This window comes from Charadrius vociferus, unplaced genomic scaffold, assembly GCF_000708025.1.
Source record: "Charadrius vociferus isolate BGI_N301 unplaced genomic scaffold, ASM70802v2 scaffold163, whole genome shotgun sequence".
NCBI lineage: Eukaryota > Metazoa > Chordata > Aves > Charadriiformes > Charadriidae > Charadrius > Charadrius vociferus.
Window position 1 is genome coordinate 9,998,057 of NW_009648332.1, and position 22,304 is coordinate 10,020,360.

The following is a 22,304-nucleotide window of genomic DNA, read 5'->3' on the forward strand; positions in this document are numbered from 1 at the left end:
AGGCATTTTTTTTTTTTTTTGTGTGTGTGTGTTCTAATCTATGAAAACTGTTAGGTAAAAAATAACCCATGGTACTTACTGATACTTAATAAGAAGTGTTGCTCATAAATGATTAAATGATTATACAGAATTCATCGACTCGAAGAGAGCAAGGATGTTTTCCATACCTCAGGCATTACATAGCTCTAATGCTCTAAGAAAATATTTACCAATGAAACATCTTACTGACACAGTCAGATGATGCACTGGAGCCACTTCACTGTGAGAGTGTGATGGCACCTGCATATCTCTGACTAAATGTCTTAACCCAAGGAAGAGGTAAGAAAAAATCAGTGATCAAAGAAAGCAGTCTTTGGTACCTATGAACACTGGTACACATGTTTAATTATATGAATTTCTGCATATTAAGAGGAGGATTCTGTCAGTCCTCACACTGAGCAGAACCTGGGTCATCCCTTTGATTTCAGTAGCAGTATATAGAGCATGAAGCGCTATTTGTGATGGCCATGTGTGACAGATTCCAGATTAGAGAGAGATTCAGTGACATTATTGCCTGCCACTAAAAATTCAGCATCTAGCACCACGAAGATCTGTGATGCTGAGAGCACATTTTTGTTTTTAGCAAGGAAATAGGTACTGCATTACAGCCGTCACTATGGTAACTCCTTCAGAATGGACTTACGGAAACACGTTTCATCTGTGGCTAGTGGAGACAAATCAAATCAGAAACCTGGAGGATGGATCCTCCTCCCACACCAGTGTAATAGAGGATTGACTTCATTTACTTAACTGAGTTACCCAAATCTAAGATTAGCATGTGTGAGAAAAGGATCTTGCTACCTATTCTTCAGGATGAGAGGTTTAAAGGTTACATATGCACGGTAACCAAATTTCTGATATTGGTGTTCACCAAGAGGTAACAGCAATTCATCGACGTGCTGTATTTCCAGGCTACAGCCAGAACAAAGTAATTCATTTCACATAGCCCTCTGCCAGCTGCCCTCATGCCTACTGCACCCTTTTTTTCTCACTGTGCAAAAATTCAGATAGCTTCATTTTAAAAGCAAAACCAAGAGAAGAAAATGAGTACCTGAAAATGGAAACACATATCTGCATATTACTGGAAAATGTATCTCTCCCTGAATGCATTTTAAATGGTACAAAAGTTCATACAGTACATATTGGTGACTGTATTTCTTCGGGCACTCTCTGTCTCCATGTCAGAGGCAGCAAGCATGGGTATTATATATTACAGTGGTTGTTGTGGTATGTATTATATTTATTTTTATTATAAAGCATATTAAATTGTTATATAAAAACCATGAAACAGGGGCAGGGCAACTATAAGATCTACAAAAGTCTTTCAAACCATCCAAAAAGAAGGCAAAAATACTTGTACATCTAGCACTGTGGATTTCAGGTATTTCAGTGTCTCCTATTCTGTTGATTACTTTGAAAAGAATCTTTATATGTAGCAGTGAATAAAAAAAGTGCTAAAAACATCCAAGTCCTCCTAGATAAACAGCATGTGTAAGGAGGCTGTGTTTGCAGATAAAATCTCCCTAGTCTGCCAGCTAAGCTACATATGCCAAATCACTGAGGCTGTCATGGTCGTTTACATAGGTGAGTGGCTTAAAAAATCTCTACTGAGAAAAATAACATACATGGAAAAAGGAAATAGCTACATTTTAGCCCAGCAAGAGCTGTCTTCTGATCTGGTCCCCCCTACTCTGACTACGTTTTTATGCAACTCCAGATCCCATGCGTGGATCTGCTCATTCCAGTGAAGAATCCTGGTAGGAAGGTGCAAGAAAAATCTTTAGGGAATAAGCCTGAGTTGAATGAATTGCCACATTTGAATGTTTTCAGAATTTGCTGTTTCACTGGACACTACTGTTGGGGTGAAGAGTATTTAGCATCACATTTGAATTCAGCGAGAGTTGTAGGTGTTCAACACCAGTAGAAATTAATCCGCTTCAGCAGTAATTTAGGTCCCTTCTGTTTGTTTGGTGCTGAACAATGGTATGAAATTGTTAAGCACCACTGAGTCTACAGCATTTGATACAGGAGCATGTGCCTCACTGGCTAATGAAAATGGAGGGTTAGAGCCCCACAAGCCCTCCGGTAATTTCATGCTGGCAGTGCACAATGCAAAACACACAGGGACCTAAACACTCTCCAAATGGAGAGACTGAGATTTTTTTTTTTTTTCACTGAACTTAGGAGAATATGGAGGAACAACATGCAGCTCACCAGCTGGCTAGGAGATTTAGGTTCTCACACTGTATGATTTTTTTCACACATTGACCTGCATATATTTCTCTACAAAATCTATGGAATCTTACCTTTAAACATACTGAAGCGGAAAACCTTGCTGAACTGATATCCAGATCTGTCAAATTTGGGACTTAATGCTCTGATAGCCATTCTGCAGGCAGAAGCCCTGAAAAAATTCCATGAGCACATTAACACCTCAATTAGTTTGCAACAAGTTTTTCATCTAAGGAAGGGATGCAGCATTTCCTTACATCACTTGAAGATCTGGAGCTGTGCTTCTACCCAGGGCCCTCAGGTGAGAGTAGATGAAACTTGCCACTTGCATGCTAGGTTCCTTCAGCACAGCATCAGCTAATGTCATCAGTATTGGAAGACTTGGCTTGGTTTCAAGCAAAACCACTGCAGCTAGCATTCGGAGCCGAGGATGGATTTTGTGATTCAGGAAAATCTCAAGGGTAATGGCCTGGACCTGAAAATAATAGATATATTCAAATCTACAGTATGTTTGAACATTTTGCTAATAACCATTCATCACCAAGGAACAATCTCTTCATCATCAGTGCAGTAAAAATTTGTATTCAGTTATTACGGCAACAACGTTCCTGTTTTCATAGTCTGAGGACTGGAAGGGGCATTATGGTAGCGTAGTCTGACTTTCTGCACAATCAAAGCCAAGGAACTTCACTGGATGACTTCTATATCAAGTCTATTATGCCTTTTTAAGCTGTAGAAAAATATACCTGAGCATAACCACTCCAGGTAAAGGAGATTTCATGGATCCATCACATACCTGAGAAGTGGTTTCAGTGATCACTTCTCCCTACCCATAAAGGTATGCCTTATTTCCAATCATTTGATCTCCTGGAGCCCTTTCTGCTAGAACAAAAACCAATTTACTGCCAGAAATCCCTATGTCATATAGGCAGTTTAAAACTCAAAGTTCATGCAACAAATGTAATTTTCACGGTACTACTTGTGACCAATGGGCTTGACCCCAGCAATATTCAGTATTAAGACTAATTTTGTAGTGGAACCTTTCCAGTTTCTATGAGCTGCACTGAAGCCTTTGACCCCAACTTCAAAATGGATGTGGATGGTGTAACACTGTTCTGGCAGCCCCTCTGCACAGTCTTGTCCTGCCTGCGACGGCGCACGTCCACGCTCTCCAATGAACAGTCCTATCCAGAAAACTTCAATGAAGTTTGGAAATGCCCGATTGGTTTTACTAATTTGCGTATGTTGTTTATCAAATATCAAGGTAAAAGTGATGATAAGGATGCAATAGCCTCTTTCTAAATGTAACTACCTTTTCAAATTAAACAATAAAAAAGACAGACCATGTATTAAGTCTATTTAATGCAACTATAGGTGTGTTCCTAACTGCAAACCAGGCATTAAACTGGTTTTTGAGCAGTGAAAAATCTGGAGACAGTCATTAACTTGCTCTGGATTGACTTTCTCCAAAGCAAATGCACAGAATATGGAACTAAACAGTGCTCTGGGTCAGATGTGAAAAGCTGTGCCAAAGGTCAATCAGAGACACAGCATTGTTGTCAAACACCAGATTGGCTTTTTTTTTCCCAGCAAATATCCTAACTCCTACCCTTGCTATTCTCTCCTCCCCCCCTGCTTTTCCTCATCTAGCTCCTGCACTCTAGTAAATTGTTTCTTTATTCTTTTGCTTAAAAGCATACCCTGTCACACTATTGTCTGTGGATCAATATGTGCACTCAAACTGGAAGTCATATGCAAAAAATAAGTATAATGGAAAAACTGGTACAGATTAGTAGGACAATAGTTAATGAAAGCTTTTATTTTACTTTTTAGATTCAGAATAGTCTTATATAAAACAAAAAAATTCAGCACCAGGAAAAAAAAATCTCAAAAATGCAAGGTTTCCTTTTAGAAGTAGATTGCCTTAAGGTGAAAATGATTGTAAAGTGATGTCTGTGGTGGATGAGACTATGCCTGCGTAACCATTGTACCTGATATCTAATCATTATCTTGTTCAGGGACAAAAGTCACATTTAGTAAATGTTCTGTTTATGACTTAAACCCACACAATGTCTGTAAATTTGTAATTAGGATGCAGACCTCTAGTATCTATTTACAATAAGATCTGGTCTTGAATTACGATTAGATGTGACACTCAGTATTAAATGTCAATTCTCTGAAAACCTTGTTTTGTTGTTCTCTCACATACCAAAGTTGAAGTAGCACTAAACACACTTTGGTCAATAATTTAGCTTTCTGTCTAATGTCCTTGGAAAATAAAAGTTTGCAATGGAAATACTGATTTGTCTTCAACGACAGGGTAATAGGGTAACGAATGTAACCTTTTAATGGGATTTTTGTTGCAGTCTGAAATACTATAGCTTAATGTCAAATGGAATAAGACATGCCAAGGAAGGAATGGTTAAGTATTTAAAAACCTCCAGGTATTACAACCACATCTGAAAAAAAAGGTCTGCTTCCCCATCATCACTGATCATTGATTAGAAGCCTTGAGTTGGGATATCCTAAGTGCAAAGGAGGAGGCTTTGTTCCCTTACCATTTTGGGGTCTTTCATGCCTATGTTTTTCAGGGCCATCACAGCAGTCGCATGGACTTTGAGTGGCAGGTCTGAGGCAGCGGCTGCATAGCCTGGCAAAAATTTCTTGATGTGCTTGATGCTGGCTGGATGTCCTACATTCCCAAGGGCTTTCAAAGCCAGGGAAATTTCTTCTGTGTTAGACTTGCTCAATGCCTCTCCTGCAAAGCCATGAAGTAACTGAAAAGAGAAAACAAATCTTTTGGTGAGTTCAATTCCAGCTCTTATCTATATCCCATCCCCCAGTCTATTCTGAGGTTTGACTTTGATAATTTCAGTTTGTTCAATTCACTTATTTTAAATATTTTTGAATTCTTTTTGTCCTCATGAATAGGACATTTTATTCATAGAACAAGCATAGCCAAGAAAGCTGCAATGAACAGCTTCTTCATCACTATGCCTTAAAGTTATCAAGTAAGATTTTTAAAAGAAAAAGTAATGGCTAGGACCTAGTTCCCACTGACTTTCAGGGAGAGTTGGGAAACCTGCAATAATGCTATTTGATTATCTCTGTCTAACGGTTGAAGACAGGTGCAAAAAGGCAGATACAGTTAAATTTTTCAGACCCTCAAATAAGATTCCTGAAGATATGGCTAGTGGTGGTGCTCTTAACTTCAACTCTAGCATCCACTTTTTAGTGTGCAATAATAGCTAGCAATGAGATCACCAGGCCATTTTATAGCCTTCGTTGTAAGCAACTGGATCACACATTTGTGTATCAAGATTACAAATACTTGTCTGAAGGTTGAATATGAGACAAGAAGTATATCCTAATAGAAACTCTGAGGAGTTATAGGATAACTTCAATGCAGTTCCCATGCTTTAAAACATCACATTTGACACCCACTGATGGTGCAGAAACATTCCATTTGATATTACTAATTGAATGAATGGACATTTGAAACGCATTGAATAAGTCCATACAGTCATTTCCTTTGGGAAAGAATTTCCATTCCCTGGCACTGGGCTTCTCGGATTTTATTAGCTCAAGAAGATCGGTGGCAGTTGTAACACAGGAGATGCATGTCAGAATGTTGGCCATGCCTGTGTACTACAGGAGAAAAGTCATGGCAGGCACACATCGTGTTGGGAACACCCTGCTCTTACTGGGGATGGTGGACTAACCAGTGTTGAAGACTGAAAACTCCTATTTCACTTTCCCTCTTTATCACTGGCTGAGTGGCCGACCTCTGTAAACCACGACATGCATCTCTAGAAGGTGGAAATGTTATTTACTGCCTATTTAAACTGTTTTCAGGCCCGCTGATTAAAAGCAGTGCAGGATATTGTTGAAAGCTTATAGTCTACATGGATGACTGGGCTCTGCTTCTGGCTGAGAAATGGCTGGGCTACATGACTTTGGGAAAAAAAAATGGGCTTTTGTGTCACTTAGTTTATTTATAAGTACATATAAGTACCTATATTTAAAGTATTTCAGAGCAGTGCCATGGGACTTCATTAACAATTGGCAATAAAACACTCAGCGATACTCAGATAGAAAGTGCTATGAATTATATGCTGCTTCTTTTCACTCTTTTTCGTGTGTTAATCTAAAGATAAAATGCTGTATTTAACCAACTGGGGTTCCTTTCCCAAAGGAAACACTGTAGTGAACAGAAATACAGATTTCTGAATAATGAAGAAAGGACTCAAGGCTTAATTTTTCTTTTAAACGATAAATAACAATGTGGTTACCTGGAGACATTCAGAGCAGGAGTCTGATGAAGAGCACTGTTTGTGGCAGAGTGACGCGTAGCTGAGATGGCAAACCTTGCCAAGTACAGTACTTGAGCGTGGGCAATGTTTTTTCACGATGAGCTGGGAAGAAAGCAGTTGCTCGTTACCACCATTAATAAGAGGTAACAATATTAAAAAATATGTTTCTGCCGAATGCAAGGCAAAACCAGGCTTTTGATATTTTTGTATTGATGGGTTTATTGTTAATCAGTGGATATTACTGTGTTTGACCAGTGGATATTACTGTGTTTGACAATGCAATCGTAAAGTAATTCCAAGTAACATCTGGAAGGCAGATCTGTTGCTTTTATAGCGTTTCAGATTTAAATTTGGCATAGGCTGTAATCCAAAGGGAGGAAATCACCCAGTTATGGAATGGAAAAACACACATTATTCAAGAAACATTCATCATTGTTTTATAATTGCCTCAGCTATAGGTACAAAAAACTTGAGATACATTGTGAATGGACCTCAGGACTTTGGACAGACAGGAATATTTTGTATAAATGTAGGAGCTGACAGGAGGCACCAGCCCACTGCTTCCTTGCGTGGGAAGCAGAGCATTACCGCACAGTAAGAGCCGGGCTGTCACAGCTTTTACAGAGGGCAAAACTCTACTTTGAGATTTGTGGTCTCTACCTAGGGTAGGCAGAGATAAGTTCCTGCATCTGAGGGTAGAATCTGACCCTGCAGAATAGGAAAAAATTGTAAAAATCATGACAGTTTCTCCTATATTGTCTCCACATTGGCATAATTCCCTTGATTTTGATAGATCTGCTCTGACTTATAAGCATCCTGATAGGTCAGTCTGGACAAATACATGGATACAACAAATATGTGTTTCTTACCCCCTAGTCTTTGTAGACACTCAGGTAGAGATTTAATCTGATGTAACTATAAAGTACATTTGGACAAAGGAAGACAAGAAACCACTGTTTGCAGTAATAACCTCTGTCACTGAGGGGTATTTTACTCTTTCTTTCCTGTTTCATTCTGGATTCATTTTTGCCCTTTTCATTTGCATTCTGCTCCCCTTAAGACAGTCAGGAAATAAACTCCTTTCAACCTCACTAGAGGACATAAAACCTTTATATTTTCAAAACCTTTGCAGTCTTGTCAAAGGAATAAATATGACATATGATGCTAAAATCCGTAAAGAGCTGTTTGAGAGTGTTTAGAGAATCCTACCGTTGCTTCCTCCATCACGTCCTGAGTTGGTGTGCTTGAGTGCAGAGCCACAAGCACCATCTGAGCTGCTTCCCAGTTAGTGAGTTCTTGCCTTTCCATTTTATGCCTCAAGAACCTGAGTGCACGGTGACTGGCAACTGCAGGAATTATATCCAAAATGTAGCGCCTGGAATGGGAAAGGCAAGGACCATTTTCCAGATCTGCATTTGAACACAGCCATCCCAGATGGTCTCCAACAGAGAGTTACCAGCAGAAGAATCACCACTTGTATTGCTTGTACCTGTACGCTGGCCGACTGGAGAACTGTTTCCACACTGACTCGTAATTCTCCTCATTTGCTGCACGGAAGAGGTGCATAAGCTTGAGGGCTTTTGCTGGTGCATCACTGGCAAGCTGTTCAGACGTGGTCTCTACGAGGTCTTGCAGGCTTTCCTCTATCTGCAGGAAGATTAAAATGCATGAAGCTCACACACATTGTTTCCCCCATGCACCGATTCCAACCCCCAACAAAGAGTCTGTCCAGTGGCTGAACTTTACCTGGCTTTCCACATTTTTTATTCTGAATAAATGGACAGGAAGCTGAAGCAATTCACTGCCAAACTGGTACTGAAGCGACCCACGATTCTGGTATTCTTTTGGTGGGACCTCTGCCATATGCTTTTGCACATCAGTCAAAGCAAGTTTCTGTCTGGAATGGAGGAATCCAGGGAGATAACATCACAAGATGCAGGGTACAAACTAAAAAGAGAACAGCGTTTCTGCCTCCCTGCATTGCAATACAACTACAATTGTTTTGAAGAGGTTTTGTTATCGAGGGGCAAAGGTATTTACAAACAGATACATTTTGAGATGATGCTCAGAACCACACTCTGAGAAGGCAAGCTGAATGTCACGGGAATGAAGAAGATAAAAGATTCCCATGAAGTTTCAAACTAGATTTCCCATACAAAAAGGGAAAGATAAATTCAGGATCAGTCTTCGGAAAATACTCAAGCTTTTGGAAACTTTTCAAGGAGCACTAAGCCTTTGTTATTAAGAATAACTCCAATGAGAGACTCTTTGTAAACATCTTCTATCTTTGCTACATTTTCAGCTAAAGGGATGCATCCTATCCCACCAATAACGTTTCAAATAGGTCATTCAGGACACTATAATAAAGTTAAGCATTTGTACTGAACAACTGAAAACAGTCCAAAAGCAATATTGTTGTACTACACAGTATCTCAAAATCTCTGTAAAAAATTGGCGTGTTTATTTTGGAATCTCTACGACGATCTTCTGTATCATTTCTATCCACTCCTTCCATATGGATTGCAGAGAACTGCTGCAGAAAATAGCATATAACTGCTTTGCAGACAAGCCACTGGAATTTGAATATAAATCACTACAGAATCAGCAGAGATTTTTTCTCTCTTGAAATTTTATACAATATTATTGAAAGGGCATTTGGGTCAAAAAGTATAACATCAGGTACACTTGGACAGATTTAAGTCCCCCTTCCGGAACATGACGAATCTATTATGTCTTTATCATCATTGTTTTGGGAAGAGATATATCTGCCTAGAATAGATGGGGAAATGTTATACGCTGAAGAGAAGAGCAAATGAATACTAAATATAGGATTAAAATGGTGAAACAATAGTAAAACCTCTCTTGGCTTTGAAAGGTGCTGCAAGAGGCTTACGCTGAACAGGTCTGAAAACTCAGCTCCAAATCTCTTAAGTCCTTGATGTTAGATTTTTCTCTCTTTTTTATTTTTTTATTTTAACACCAAAAGTGCATTGTAGAAATAACTTCTGAAGACTTGTGTGACACATCTGCATCTTCCCAGCTATCTTATATTTGCCCCCGTCTGCTGTGCAATGCAAAAGATCTAGAGAAAATGTGGAAAAGTAAAGGCACTACCCTTTCTGGGGGCTCAGTACCTGAGGGAGAACAGTAAGGAAGGCAGTCTATGCAGGCTTGCAGGACAGTTTAAATCAGCAAAAGTCCATTGGCTCAAGACTAATGCTCACTCACAACAACCTATAATCTGAGAAAAGCACTACAGTTGTATCTATCTTCACCTTGATTGTGTGAGATGGTAAAGCCACTTTCACCTTTACAGTTCTCTTTTTTTTTTTTTTCTGGTTAGCCAAACTGAACATGTTCATCATACTAATGAAGTTAATCAGCAATTTATTGACATGAACTTTCTGATGTTGCTGTTTCCAAAACTATATTATACTGATAGATTCTTGTAGAAGCTAGTGGAGCAATGCAAGATTACAGCAGCTGGAGTGGGACTGAGGTATATCTTCTGTACAGTGGCCTTTATGCAAAAAGCCTCCCTCTTCAGTAGGGCACCCCTGCCTACAGAGTCCATCACTAAAGCAGGTAACTAAAAATTTTTTCAATAGATGATTTTGAAGCAGATGAAAAAACTCTCAAACACTGAAAGTTTGGGGGCTTGAGCTAAAAATGAGCAGGGGTTTAATTTCCTAGACAACCATATTCTCATTTTGCCCCAAACTTGCTAAAGAAATATGCAAAATTTGCTGTGGAAAAGCAAACACATTTTACATGTTTTGTGCCCAATCTTTTTGCAATAAAACCCAATTTCCTACCAAGAAACTGTTTTGATGGGGGATTTGCAAGGAGCCCACTGTACTTAGGAAGTGTATTGGAATCCAAAGTCCTATCTAGGTTTCTTGTGAACTGGTCTCCAGGGTCTCTTACTGCATTATTATTTTCCAGGGAACTCTCTTTCAGTGACTAACTGTCTTTCAAAGTATTTTGCTGCAAATATATTAGTTCACAATTTTTCAGATGGAATTACATTTGTTTTGGCTTTTATGACATAAATCAAATATCCCTGAGAAATAAAATAGTCAAACCCTGCCAAGTTTAGCTAACAAAATTTGGATAGTGATGTGCATGTTTCAGATTTACAACTAACGGTGAAGGTTGTTTTTATGAACTGTTTGGGATTTTATGTAATTAAATACTGGCAAACAATAGGCTGTGGAAGTAAAGGATTTATGTCAGTTATGGAGTCTGACCAGATTATTGAGATGCTGAGTTAGTAGCTGAATTAAAGACATATGTACAGTACCTTGCTTCTACTATAGCATTTCCTCCTGTTATCTCATTGAAGGGTGCAAACTGGTGGATTTCCTCAACTTCAGCTTGTGTAATTACAGCTTCATTACGTGTATATTTAATTTTGTAATTGTAAGTAGCAGTTGCCCGGGAATTCTTGTTTCTCTTTATAACATAAAAAAAGCAAAGAAACAAAGAAAATAGAAAGTCATTAAACTCCTAAATTCTGTGACGAGAAGCTATTACATCACCCGCTTCAACCCCCTTATTTTCCAGGGCCTTTTGTTCATTGGCCATATGAGCAGTTTGTGTGAATTCTGCGTGCACACTTCCATGGGAGAGGTCAGGCACACTGCCTGGCTCCGTTACGTTTACTGCAAAGAAGTGTTAGCTAGTTTTTCCCTTTCCCAAGTGTAAGTAATTGGTTATTCCCTTGAGAAGGAGACACAGATTCTGAGGAGAGCAGCAGTGTAAGCCACACGATTTCTTATTTCAAAGACAGGATTATAATAAGATGCTGCAGTACCTATCTTGAATAGCAGAAACTGGACATTGTGACTATCTTTTTTACTCAACAGAGTAGGTGAATTAACTCATGATGATAATTAATGGTTTCCAAGCCAGCAAATTTAAGACAGTTGAAGTGCATCTGCAGTACATGACAGTCTGCAGCACAGCCTTCTGCTGCTCTGTGGATCTGATTTTCATACAGAAATAAAATGTTGATAACTAGATACAGAAGATCTAACTCTTCTCTCATTTTAAATGTAACAAAGCAAGAGATAACGTGGATGCCCAATGGCTCCCTGTATATGGATATAAAATACGTATAATACCACTTTAATTTACCTGCTGGCAGGTCTGGCACGGATGAGTGTATGCCGAACCTGTGACCATTTGAACTTTCTCTTCACAACTGTTGAGGTCCTTGGATTTGGTCACATAGACTAAGTTTGCTCTCTTGTTTTCCTGGATTGCGTATGTTGTGTTGCAAATACCTCCGATCCCAGCCTGGCAAAAGTGAGAATGTGATCAGAGAAGTTCACACCTATGCAAAGCTTCATCAGTTCCCCACACAGGCTTTCCTGTTTAATTTTCAAAATTCCTGATAGAAATAAATGCTTTTATATTCATGATACTCTCCAGAAGCAAAATGGGGATAATTGTTACTTTCATCTCTGTTTTACAAGTACAGGTTTCCAGTAAGCCAAATCACAGTTTCACTGAGAGAACCAGAATTCTCAAGAGTTTCACTGAGACAAGATTTGGAGGCTCAGAAAAGGTAAGTAACAACTTCCAGGTAGACCTGTCGATTATGAAATATGATTTAAGGAATATTAATAAAAAGTGCCAAAATAATTTGATCAGTCAGAATAAAATCTCAACAGCAAAGTATTTTAAGGTTGGAGATGACATTCTGCCCTCCAAATTTGCTTTTATAGACAGCTTATAAATGCCTATGGAACAGGCCTTGCAATATCAGATGATCTGTCACAATACAAACAGCAATAATTAAAAAGAATTTCAGGATGGCAGAGTTTTGATTGTGGGTTTTCTTGAGTTTGCAGTTTTAGCTCAGATCTTCAATAATATTTCAAGCATATATATTTATAAGAGCTCTTAAATCTCCTCAGTCAGCGAGGAGACTTTTGGAGAGGAAAATATTTGATTGCATTTTAGGAGGAAGGGTTATTTTCATGATTTTTTTTATTGTTATTGATAGCACAGCCGCTCCAGAGAGCAGCTCTGGGCTATGTCAGAACAGCAAAATGGTCATGTGGTGGCTGGGAGGCAAGACATACCCACTTCATCTTCAGCTTAGCAGTATTCCTGAAGACACCGTGGCTTTGGTAAAGGCTAGAAATAAGAATTGCCCAAGCTCTCTGAAAGACTTGTACTCTGCAAATACAGGTGTGGGGCTCCTCTGCAGGGTGTGGTAGAGACATCTAGACTTCGAATGGGAATGTCCAGCCCACCGGGCTCACTATGATGTAGCCTCCTGCCTCACTGGACTTCCTCGCTGTGTGCAGTTCACGGCTAGCTCAGCTACCCTTGCCCTACACCCTGTAGGATATTATGTAGACTTTCCCAAATTAGTCCTTTAAAACCCTCTGCAGCTCAGATTTTGGGACTAATAACACTTATCTTCCTTTACAGAGTGACTTGAGATCGTCAAGCAAGAGTGCCAATGGTCATTAATCAGTTGCTGTCTGAAAAAAGCAAAGAAAACTCAGAAAAGCAGCTAGGAGGTGAAGTCACATATATTATTCAGCAGCGAGCAGGACATATTGGTAAATGAATTAGAAAGAATGAAGATTTAAAACTAGATAGGAGAAAATAGCACTGCAGAATATGCAACATTACCACCCAGGTTTTTATGTGCAACAAGCAGCTTGAAAATATTAAATCATATAGTTCCTTTCCCAAAAACAACTCTACTTACATAAAAATAAATTTTTAATAATTAAAGTTACTCTGGGCTGCATTTTCAATAAAAATAACATGAAAGTATAATAATTTCAAGGTTTTTGCTGATCTCTGAATCGGATGTAGTCTAATCAATGTAAATATGGTTTCACAGAAACTAAACACATTGCAATTTCTGTGGTGAATAGTAATATCAGATGATTTACCTTGACTAAGATATTAAAACCTGAAAAACAGTGGAAATTCCAATAGAGCATCAACTGGAACTGTCAAAGCTATTACAGTAATGTCATGGCATATATAATATTTTCCTCCTAAAAGAGGAGCTAGGAGAGATTAAAGTATATATGATTGGTAAAAAAATTAAATTACTGTTATTTTAGCTTTAATCTTGTGCTGTATGTTTAAGCTTGTTTTAATACAGTATTCAAATTTTATGTAGGCTTCAGTTTTCACAGGCATTTACTTTCTCTAGAATCCCAAGCCAGATTTTCTAGGGTGCCTAATACTGCAAATGTATTTTCTGAAATACTTTGATCAGCCAGATTAAAAATACGCTATTCTGTTGTCCTGCCTAGCTACCGCTCTGTCAAATGTAGTCCCATAAGAACAACTTAATCATGATTTCCCAAGCATAGGTGTTTCTTGTTAGTGAAGTTTGTGTCAAGGACAAATTCAGAAAATGCGGTAGAAGAATCTGAAGAGAAAGCTTGTTTATTTACATAGCGGCCACAATGCCAAAACAAAAATCTCACCTCCTGTAAGTTGTATGAATGCTGCATCTTCTTTATGCTTAACTCCAGCACATTCAGAATCCCTCTGTAGATGTTGAGACCATCATCCGAGACAGAATCAGGAGCCATAAGGTTTCCAACGTGGCCATTGCTATACTCAAACTTGATGGGATTGCTAAGTTGCCCAGTTAGTACCTGGGTCAGTTTGAGTGATCGAGAGAACGAGCTTGTAGGCCAAACGCCGTTGTACTCTGCTGCTTCGATTGAGTGAACCTAGAACAAAGGGGGAATATAATTTCTTTTTAATTTTTTCCGTTAGCTTTTTTCAATGCACACAAACTTTACTCAAGTCAAAAATACGCTTTTAAATAACGCAAAGCCTCTTCAAAAGGAAAACTTAAAAGCTGCCATTTAACATAGTTAGTATCGATATACATATTTTCGTATATAAAAGGAAAGAGACTAATGCAAATGACTGTGGTATTTCCACAGTCACTGCACTCTGTTCTGTTTCATAGATAATCCATATTGCCAAAGGTTGACTTGTATGAAGAAATGAGCCAGAGAAGAGCTGCATGAAGCAGGTTGCTACCCAAAAGCAGTATAGAAGGAAATAGCATGCAGGAAATTGCAGGAGAAAGTTAATGTTGCATAAACCATCATTAACTCCTGTCGTGAACTCTGCCGTCTCCCTTGCTGGGGTCGCAGAGCACAGACAGCAGTCAGAAACCAGTAACAACATGGCTGCTGGACCAGCCAGATAGTTGTAATCAGTCTGAGCAGTGGAGAGCAGGTTACAAAAATCGTCCTTCCCTACAGGTTTTGCCGGGGATCCGAAGGCTCAGGCGCTGCCTCCAACCCAGCTCGGCACTTCATGCTCCAGCCTCAACCCAGGGCACATCCAAGCAAGTAGAAAGTTGTGCTAAACTATGGATAACTCGAATGGTTTCTACCTCACGGGAATGGGGCATGTTTAGCTTAGTTTCTCAGAGGACCCTTCCTTTCTATACACTTTGACAATTTAAAGAGACTTTTCTCTGACACCTCAGGCTGGCGATGTGATGCAAGACGTGGATTAATTTCTCAAAAAGCCACACAAACTAAATCCTCATACAGCAAATCGCTGGAGACTGCACTTTCATATTTATTTTTGTTATTGTTGGTAGAGATCACTGCCAACCCCAGTAACTGAAGCTTACAGGGGAGGCTGTTAGGGAGCAAATCCCTCATGCCGCCTCTTGGACATGCTTCTGGCATATTGCGTACGGGCAGGTTTGGGACTGCTCTGCAGGGTCAGGGCGAGGAGGTAGTTTTCCCCAGCCCTCGGGGCCCCGTCAGGACTTATGCTGTCTGCTAGGTTTTGAACGCAGCTGGCAATTCTTACTTGTGGGTTTGCAATGAAAAAATTGTCAGCTGGAAACCGCCCAGGGAGCGCAGCTTTTTGCTAGGGCTGAATGCGAACTAGTAGGCTACAGATGAAAGATTAATTCCCTGAACCATCCCTCCAAACTGTCTAATTTAAATATAACAGCAGCAAAATAAACTTTTCCCAGAGGAGAAGGGAATAAACGTATCGTTACCTTTTGCTTAGAACTTGCCCCCAAATCTCATGATTTTTTTTTTCCTTTTCTCTTCTTTTTCTTGCCTGAAACTCTTTCTGTATTTATTTTTGCAAATGAAACTTTTTCCCAAACGCACAAGAGCAGGTGAAGCAGTGTTGGAAGGTTTAGGGAACAGGCGTAAATTTTTGGTGAAGACTCATGCTGGCACACCAAGAGCTGTTTCGGTGAGAATGGGGTGGGTTGTGGGGAGAAGGTAAGACTGCTTCTGCCTCCCCTTTGCCAGGGAAGCCTTCTACTCACCAGTGCAGATGTGTGGCTCTTATTTCCTTGTTTTTTTTTGAAAAAATATCCAGCCAATTGCAAAGGTCACGGAAAAGCAATGTTTCCTGTCTAGATCTATTATCATTTGAACTTATAAAAATACCTAGTAACAGAAGGCTAATTCAGGCTGGAAGGCTACAGCATTTACAAACATTTATTAGACAGTCACCAGTCTTTTTAATCTGCAGTTTTCAATTTGCCAAATAAAAGCTTTTAAAAAGATCATTTTTCTTCCACATATGCACAAGACTAAGTGGAGTTCGTGTAAAGCAATTGAGGCGTGCGTTTCAATACATTCATTAGAAGCACATATACGCTTCTGTTAAAGGCAAAAATGTTTTTCACATAATCAGAACTCTTAGTAAATACTCAGCATGGAGTAAAAATATAGAATTGAGAATAACAAAGAATGTCATTTGGGACCCTGCAGAAAAAGAAGCCACCAGATGACATTAATTATGCTAAATATTGAATCACATCCAGATACTGTCGCATGTTTTATTGCCTTTCGTTTGCTGGTTACGAAATCAGTTGATTAAATAATCCTAGGTTGTACAGTTTGGAACAATTGGATTGATCCAGTAATAAATTATTGTGCATTTCAAATTACATTCTATTGTCTCTCTGACCACAAAGCAGAAGAAATCCTTCAAGCCCAAGGTTGGCTTGAGCTGAGAATTACCTGGCAAAGTGCAAATAGAATTTAGGGCAGTGCGTAAAAATAATAGTGTTAGTTACATTCTCCCTGAGTAAGCACAACACATGATGAAACTTAATTACTTCCCAAAAGCTTAAAAAAAGTCAAGTATGAAGAGAATTTTACCATTCAAATTGAATACATTTTCTTACCCTAATGAGACAAAGTTTTGGCCCAATACCACTAATTTCCACTTTGCTTTTTATTCTTATTCCAGCTCTTGCAAGTCCTTTCTCTGGAAGTCCACTGAGAAGCACGCTTTCATAATTAAATGTATAAACCTTGTTTTCACTGAAATCGGGTTCTGCAAAGAAATGGTTCCCATAAAACATAGAGATTGTACAGAACATATTAAAGTACCTGTATTAGAATGTATGGAACAAAAAAGATGAATTTGTTCATTTTTGTATTGCACCTGAACAAAATTAGCTGTTGTAAAATTATATTAAACATTGATATACTTTTCAGATTCTATTTTGAATTTCACTCATTATAATTATATTAGCTGATAGAAAAATTACTTACGGTAATTAAGATGCTGGCTCCCTGAAAAGGAATGAAAAAAAAAGAGAGTAATGAAATGACAAAGCAAAAAAAAGCCCCCAAATGTTAATGTATTTTAGTATGAGAGGCTATATCTCATCTTGTACATATGGCATAACTCTTTCTAATTAACTTTACTTTGAGTTCAGCACATAGTCAAAAGCCTTTTTTCCCTAAACAACAAAAAAATTGTTATAAATTTTTTCTATACAATGTTCAAGTTCATGTTTGTAATCGAAGTATATTAAGAGTCTGAAACCTCTTCCTGAATCTATTATTTTAAATTTATCAAAGCAGATAAGTTACTTACCCGCCAGGGTTAAAACCAGGGCTAATATCAAGCCCCTCATGATGGGGATAAAGTAAAAGTGAACATGCTGGGTTCTCTTTTATAAAGGTATGTGCTATCACATGTTTTTTTTGAAATGTTGGTTTGACAAATAAGCGCATTTTAGAATGCGTATTGATCAATCAAAAAATAAACATTTCTGAGGTCATGAATGCTGAATGCTGACAACTTCCAACCACCTCATGATTTCAACTAACTTCCTTTCTATGTGAAATACAGATTTCATTTTCAAAATATCTTGCTTGCTATTTTTTCCCCATTTCTCGACATTGTAATTATAAATAAAAAATAATTAAAATCTAAAAATAATTCTTTAATCATAACTGAAATAATTTAGCTTTCCTCCAATCATGTCTTGAGTTTCCTGGCAATTTGCTGTTGCTAAGGGTCACAGCTTGGAGACACACCTTGCTCTGTCACATTGAAACTCTACTTTTATAGGAGAACTTGTGATTGATTTCATAGATTTAGGATTGGGATACCTTAGAGCTCATAGACATGCACTGAGAAACTCTTTTTCCATAGTATCTACCACGGCTGTCTTTCCAAGCATATCTTGTTACCCATACCTGGGAAGACAAATCTTGTCAGTATGACCTTCACATTAGCTTCTGGCTAATGGTCAAAGTTTATACTATGAAAACAGGAGGGAAATTAATTTCTTTGTTTATGAGAAGAATCTAATAAAAAATGAGTTCCATTTCCAGAAGGACCTCAGTGAGTTGGGAGCATCAGGTCCTTCTCAGTGGGTTCTCACGGGGCTTTGGCTGCTGCCACTCTTGGGAAAATATATCCAGAATTTCCCACTTGTAGGAATAACATTTAGACCAATCCTTAGCAAAACTAAGTCAGGAGGGAGTTTGCTCTCTAACCTAAGTTATGCATATTTTTTGCAAGTGTTTAACATTTACTTTGAATTTAAGCTTGTCTTTTGGTCAAATGGTAAATTAAATATCACGTAAAAAACCACCTGGGTACAAGGGTTACTGAAGAGGCTGGAAGGGGAGCTCAGGAATGTATATCTGGTATTTCCTTGAGGCTGTGAAAGGTACAACATACTTGCAAGTAATGCACATAGTCAGGCAGCTAGACTTTATCCTCCAGGAGGAGAACAAGGGTTTCTCAGCTGTTGCTATTCATCAGGGAGGAGAAGGGTGAAACCTGAGCGCAGGTCCTGAGGCCTCCACCATTGGGCCTGAGAATGTATTTACTGCAGGCCCCATCAAACAGTCCCTTTACACGATTACTTCATTTGCTTGGAGTGATGCCACCTGACTGAGGAATAACAAAGTTGATTAGGGCAGTGCCAGTGCACCTGAGATGGACTCAGGGATGCGGCTGCGTGGTGGCCACTCTGCCGCTGGTCCCCGCAGCCGTGCTGGCCGGGCAAACAGGGGAAAGCCAGAAGTCGAAGGAGGACTGTCTCGTTTGGGCACTTTCGCTATCGATACCTCCAGAAGTCTCAAGAATTTTAATATGGTGTCTTGCTTTCATAAAGGGAAAAATGCATACCTGGATAAGTAGTCGGATGTTCCTTGAAATAAAATGTGTGCCTCGTAAAATATTTATAAATACATGATGGGCGTATGAACCGTTACAAGAGATTAATAATTGGGGTGTTGGTTCACTGTGGATTCAGATGGCAAAAAATTAAGTGCACGTGGGTTTTCCCTGATGTTTTCTTCTAGAGTGCTAACTAAGGTGTGAGATATGACAAGATGCACCACATTTGCGGGCCCTGTGAAATTCAGCAGCACGCCTTGGCTGGCAGATGCACACCGTCAAACGCAGTTAGACATGCCTTACAAACAGTCACGTTATTTGCAGCCAGGATGGAAGTGAACGCACAGCAGCAGTGTAATACTGTAAGCGGTGACATGCAAAACTCTCCCGCTTGGGTCACCCCGCTTTTATGGCACTGCTCATCAGTGTCACAGCTTGATCTCCACAGTAATATTGTGCTGTCGTGCTCAACTAGCCACACTTCTGCAGGACAGAATATATAAGAATATATATATCTTATCTAGAGAACTACATAAGTGAGACTATTAATTTCAAAATTGTTATTAGCAGTGTATTGAAATAATATCTAAGGGATACATACATATTAAAATGGAGCTATAACATTTTTCAAGATTAATAAAAGGCTTTATAATTAAGATGTAACATGAATAGATTTGTGCTAACTGGGTAGGGAAAATACCGCATTTCTTTTTTTAATGGGGAACACTGAGCCTGAGCATGCAATCAGAATGTAGACAGCTGATTGCTAGGCAGTTAGCTAAAATAATTAAGATTGTGCAGGTCACCATGTTCTCTTCACCTGCAGCATGTCCTCTCTCTTTTTAATAGCTCCTGTCTACCCAGGCTTGTTTTCTTGGGGGTGAGGAGAAAGTGATCTCACAATTGTTGTACCCATTATTACTTTAAAGGGACAAACTAATAAATTCAGTAAGTGGAGAGGAGACACAGCTAGAGTCTAAGGGTCACAGCACTGGGCTCTAATCCTTTCTCCAAAGCAGCCACATCCTTCCAGCTAGCTCTGAGGGAATAAACAGGCAATCTATCACTTTAAGGAAATGGATAAAAGGAGGAAAGGTGAGAACCACACTTTTTAAAGACAATACAATTTTTCTTAAACTTTTTTTTTTTTTTAGTGAGCAAGAAAATACATGAAAAATAAAAAAAATGCAATTAAACAGGCCCTCCCCAAGCAACTTCCAACTGCCCAATCTGGTTGCAGAGGAAAGACCTTTAAGATGGGCATAGGCTTTATACATAACCTGTATATTTTCCATTTTTTTTCTTTTTTTATTTAGCCATAAACAATGAAGAAAAGGAATTCTTGAAAAGTGATGGGAAATACCTTGGGATTTTTTTTAGAGGAAGAAAAATACATGGTGCTGAGTGTCACAGAGAGTACGATGGCTGCGTAAGGAGTGCAATAAAATGAGGTAGACTGCTTTGAATTTACAGGGCACTTGCACCATAAATGAAACATGAATACAGCCTAATTAACCTGATTAGAGCTATTGCTTCTACACCGCAATTGTCTTTACATAACACATTCTGCTTGAGTAACAGAGTCTTATTATCTGCTGCTGTACTGCTGCCGACAGCTCTGCACTCTTCTTGTTCTGTATTCATATTGCTGAATTATGGTGCAGTGATGCCATTTCCATCCTGCTAATATATAGCCTAACGACAAAGCAGGGATTAGCAAAACAGCTCCCAAGCAACCATAGCAGGTTAAAACAGATATAATCAGTTGGCTAAGCTAAGTGATTTTTAGCCTTCAGTTTTCCTCATTTCTAGAGATGAAGAAACCTTCCTTAAGAAATAATAAGAAAATGCACACCTATTTCATATTTAACATTCACTCATTGATTTTTTTTCCCCAAAATATTCAGCATTTGCTATTGTAGCATAGCTTCCAAGATAATGTTTGATATTCTCTCCAGAGACTCAGGACATTGTCTAATGAATAAGAATGTGTTCCGGGTTGGGCTAAATTGCCATATGCTGATTCTGGTACATTCACAAAGGGATTTTGCTACACTAGCTTGCTTTAAAAGGTGCTTTTTGTTTTTTTTTGACTTCCATTCCTTTTACTAGGAAAAAACCAACAGGCCCAATTCCCTACTGTTATCCCAGTTTGATGCTGGCACACCACCAATGGAGTGATAACTGTGGGAATTGGATACAAGGTCTGCAAATAAAAAAGAGGTAGAAATGCTATTTATATTTTGTCTAGCTTTGGAGTATGCACGGTTTGAAAAATGCTGTTGGTCTAGGTTTATAGTATAGCTGTAGAATTTTGTTTTGATAAATTTGTTTTTTCGTTAATATAGGTTGTTAAGCCAAAGCTGTGTCTTTGTGCATGTCAGTGAAGTAGTCAGTGGGACTGTTCCTGACAGCTAGCCGTGGATTTGCCTGTCATTTCCAGAGAAAAGACTGAAATTAAGAAAAAGAGAAGAAGAGTGTGGAATCTAACTGACATTCTCAATCTGAAAACAGATAGTTTTGATACAACTTAGCTTTACTAAGATGTTCAAAGGGTTTTATTTTCATTCAAATATGGAAAACACATTCTGAAGCCTAACAGTCCACTGTCCTCACTATCATTAGTGGCTCATCAGCCAGCAGACTGATTAAGTGGCTCCAGAATTCCTCCCCCGCCCTTCAGTATATACTATTTCCCAAGTCATTCAGTATGGTTAAATGTTAGACAAGTTGCCATCTGAGATTTGAGTGGCGTCATATTTGAGGACTGGTGTTTGCTATGTAATTCTATTGCACTAGAAGATAACTTCTCCAAGTTTATCTTAACCCTAACTTAGACTTCATGGTCACAGAGTGATTAGCTGCTGTGGCATTGGTACTGATGCGAAATCAGGCAGGCCTGAAATTTAGCCTTGTCATGTCTCCACCTTAGTCACTTAGGGGATGAAATGGTGACTGCACATACAGAACACTGGAGAGCTCTGTGCGTTGCATTAAAATTTGTTCTACTGTAGGCTGAAGGACTGCTTGTAATTGCACGCTTGGTTAGAGCTATCATGGCTAGTAACTTATCCAGAGGGAAAAATACTCATGTAATGTTTATTCCAATGTACTCTAACTGTAGAAAATGTGGGTACTCCAGCAGGGAGGTGAGGAGATCCCAGGCCATCCCATGTGCCTCAGGAGGGATGGCAGGAAGAGGGACCATGCCTGTTTTAGCAGACTTGGCACCAACAATGCTTTTGCATGAGGCCCTGTGAGCACATGAACAAGATGCCACTTCAGAAAAAGACC

General features: G+C 39.0%; 1 protein-coding gene across 1 annotated transcript in view; it reads right to left on the bottom strand.

Moving 5' to 3' along the window:
• LOC104286140 (vitellogenin-1-like) overlaps nt 1-17,508 on the bottom strand; it is a 42,853-nt gene extending 25,345 nt beyond the window's left edge. The window contains exons 1-13 of the mRNA XM_009884697.1: nt 17,469-17,508; nt 17,141-17,161; nt 16,768-16,919; nt 14,057-14,308; nt 11,724-11,885; nt 10,888-11,039; nt 8,331-8,481; nt 8,074-8,231; nt 7,794-7,959; nt 6,564-6,686; nt 4,830-5,048; nt 2,529-2,746; nt 2,346-2,443 (exon numbers count right to left, since the gene is read on the bottom strand). Coding sequence (XP_009882999.1) covers nt 2,346-2,443; nt 2,529-2,746; nt 4,830-5,048; nt 6,564-6,686; nt 7,794-7,959; nt 8,074-8,231; nt 8,331-8,481; nt 10,888-11,039; nt 11,724-11,885; nt 14,057-14,308; nt 16,768-16,919; nt 17,141-17,161; nt 17,469-17,508 — 1,912 coding nt within the window. The remainder of the gene's footprint in view (nt 1-2,345; nt 2,444-2,528; nt 2,747-4,829; nt 5,049-6,563; nt 6,687-7,793; nt 7,960-8,073; nt 8,232-8,330; nt 8,482-10,887; nt 11,040-11,723; nt 11,886-14,056; nt 14,309-16,767; nt 16,920-17,140; nt 17,162-17,468) is intronic.
• Nucleotides 17,509-22,304: the final 4,796 nt, after the last annotated feature.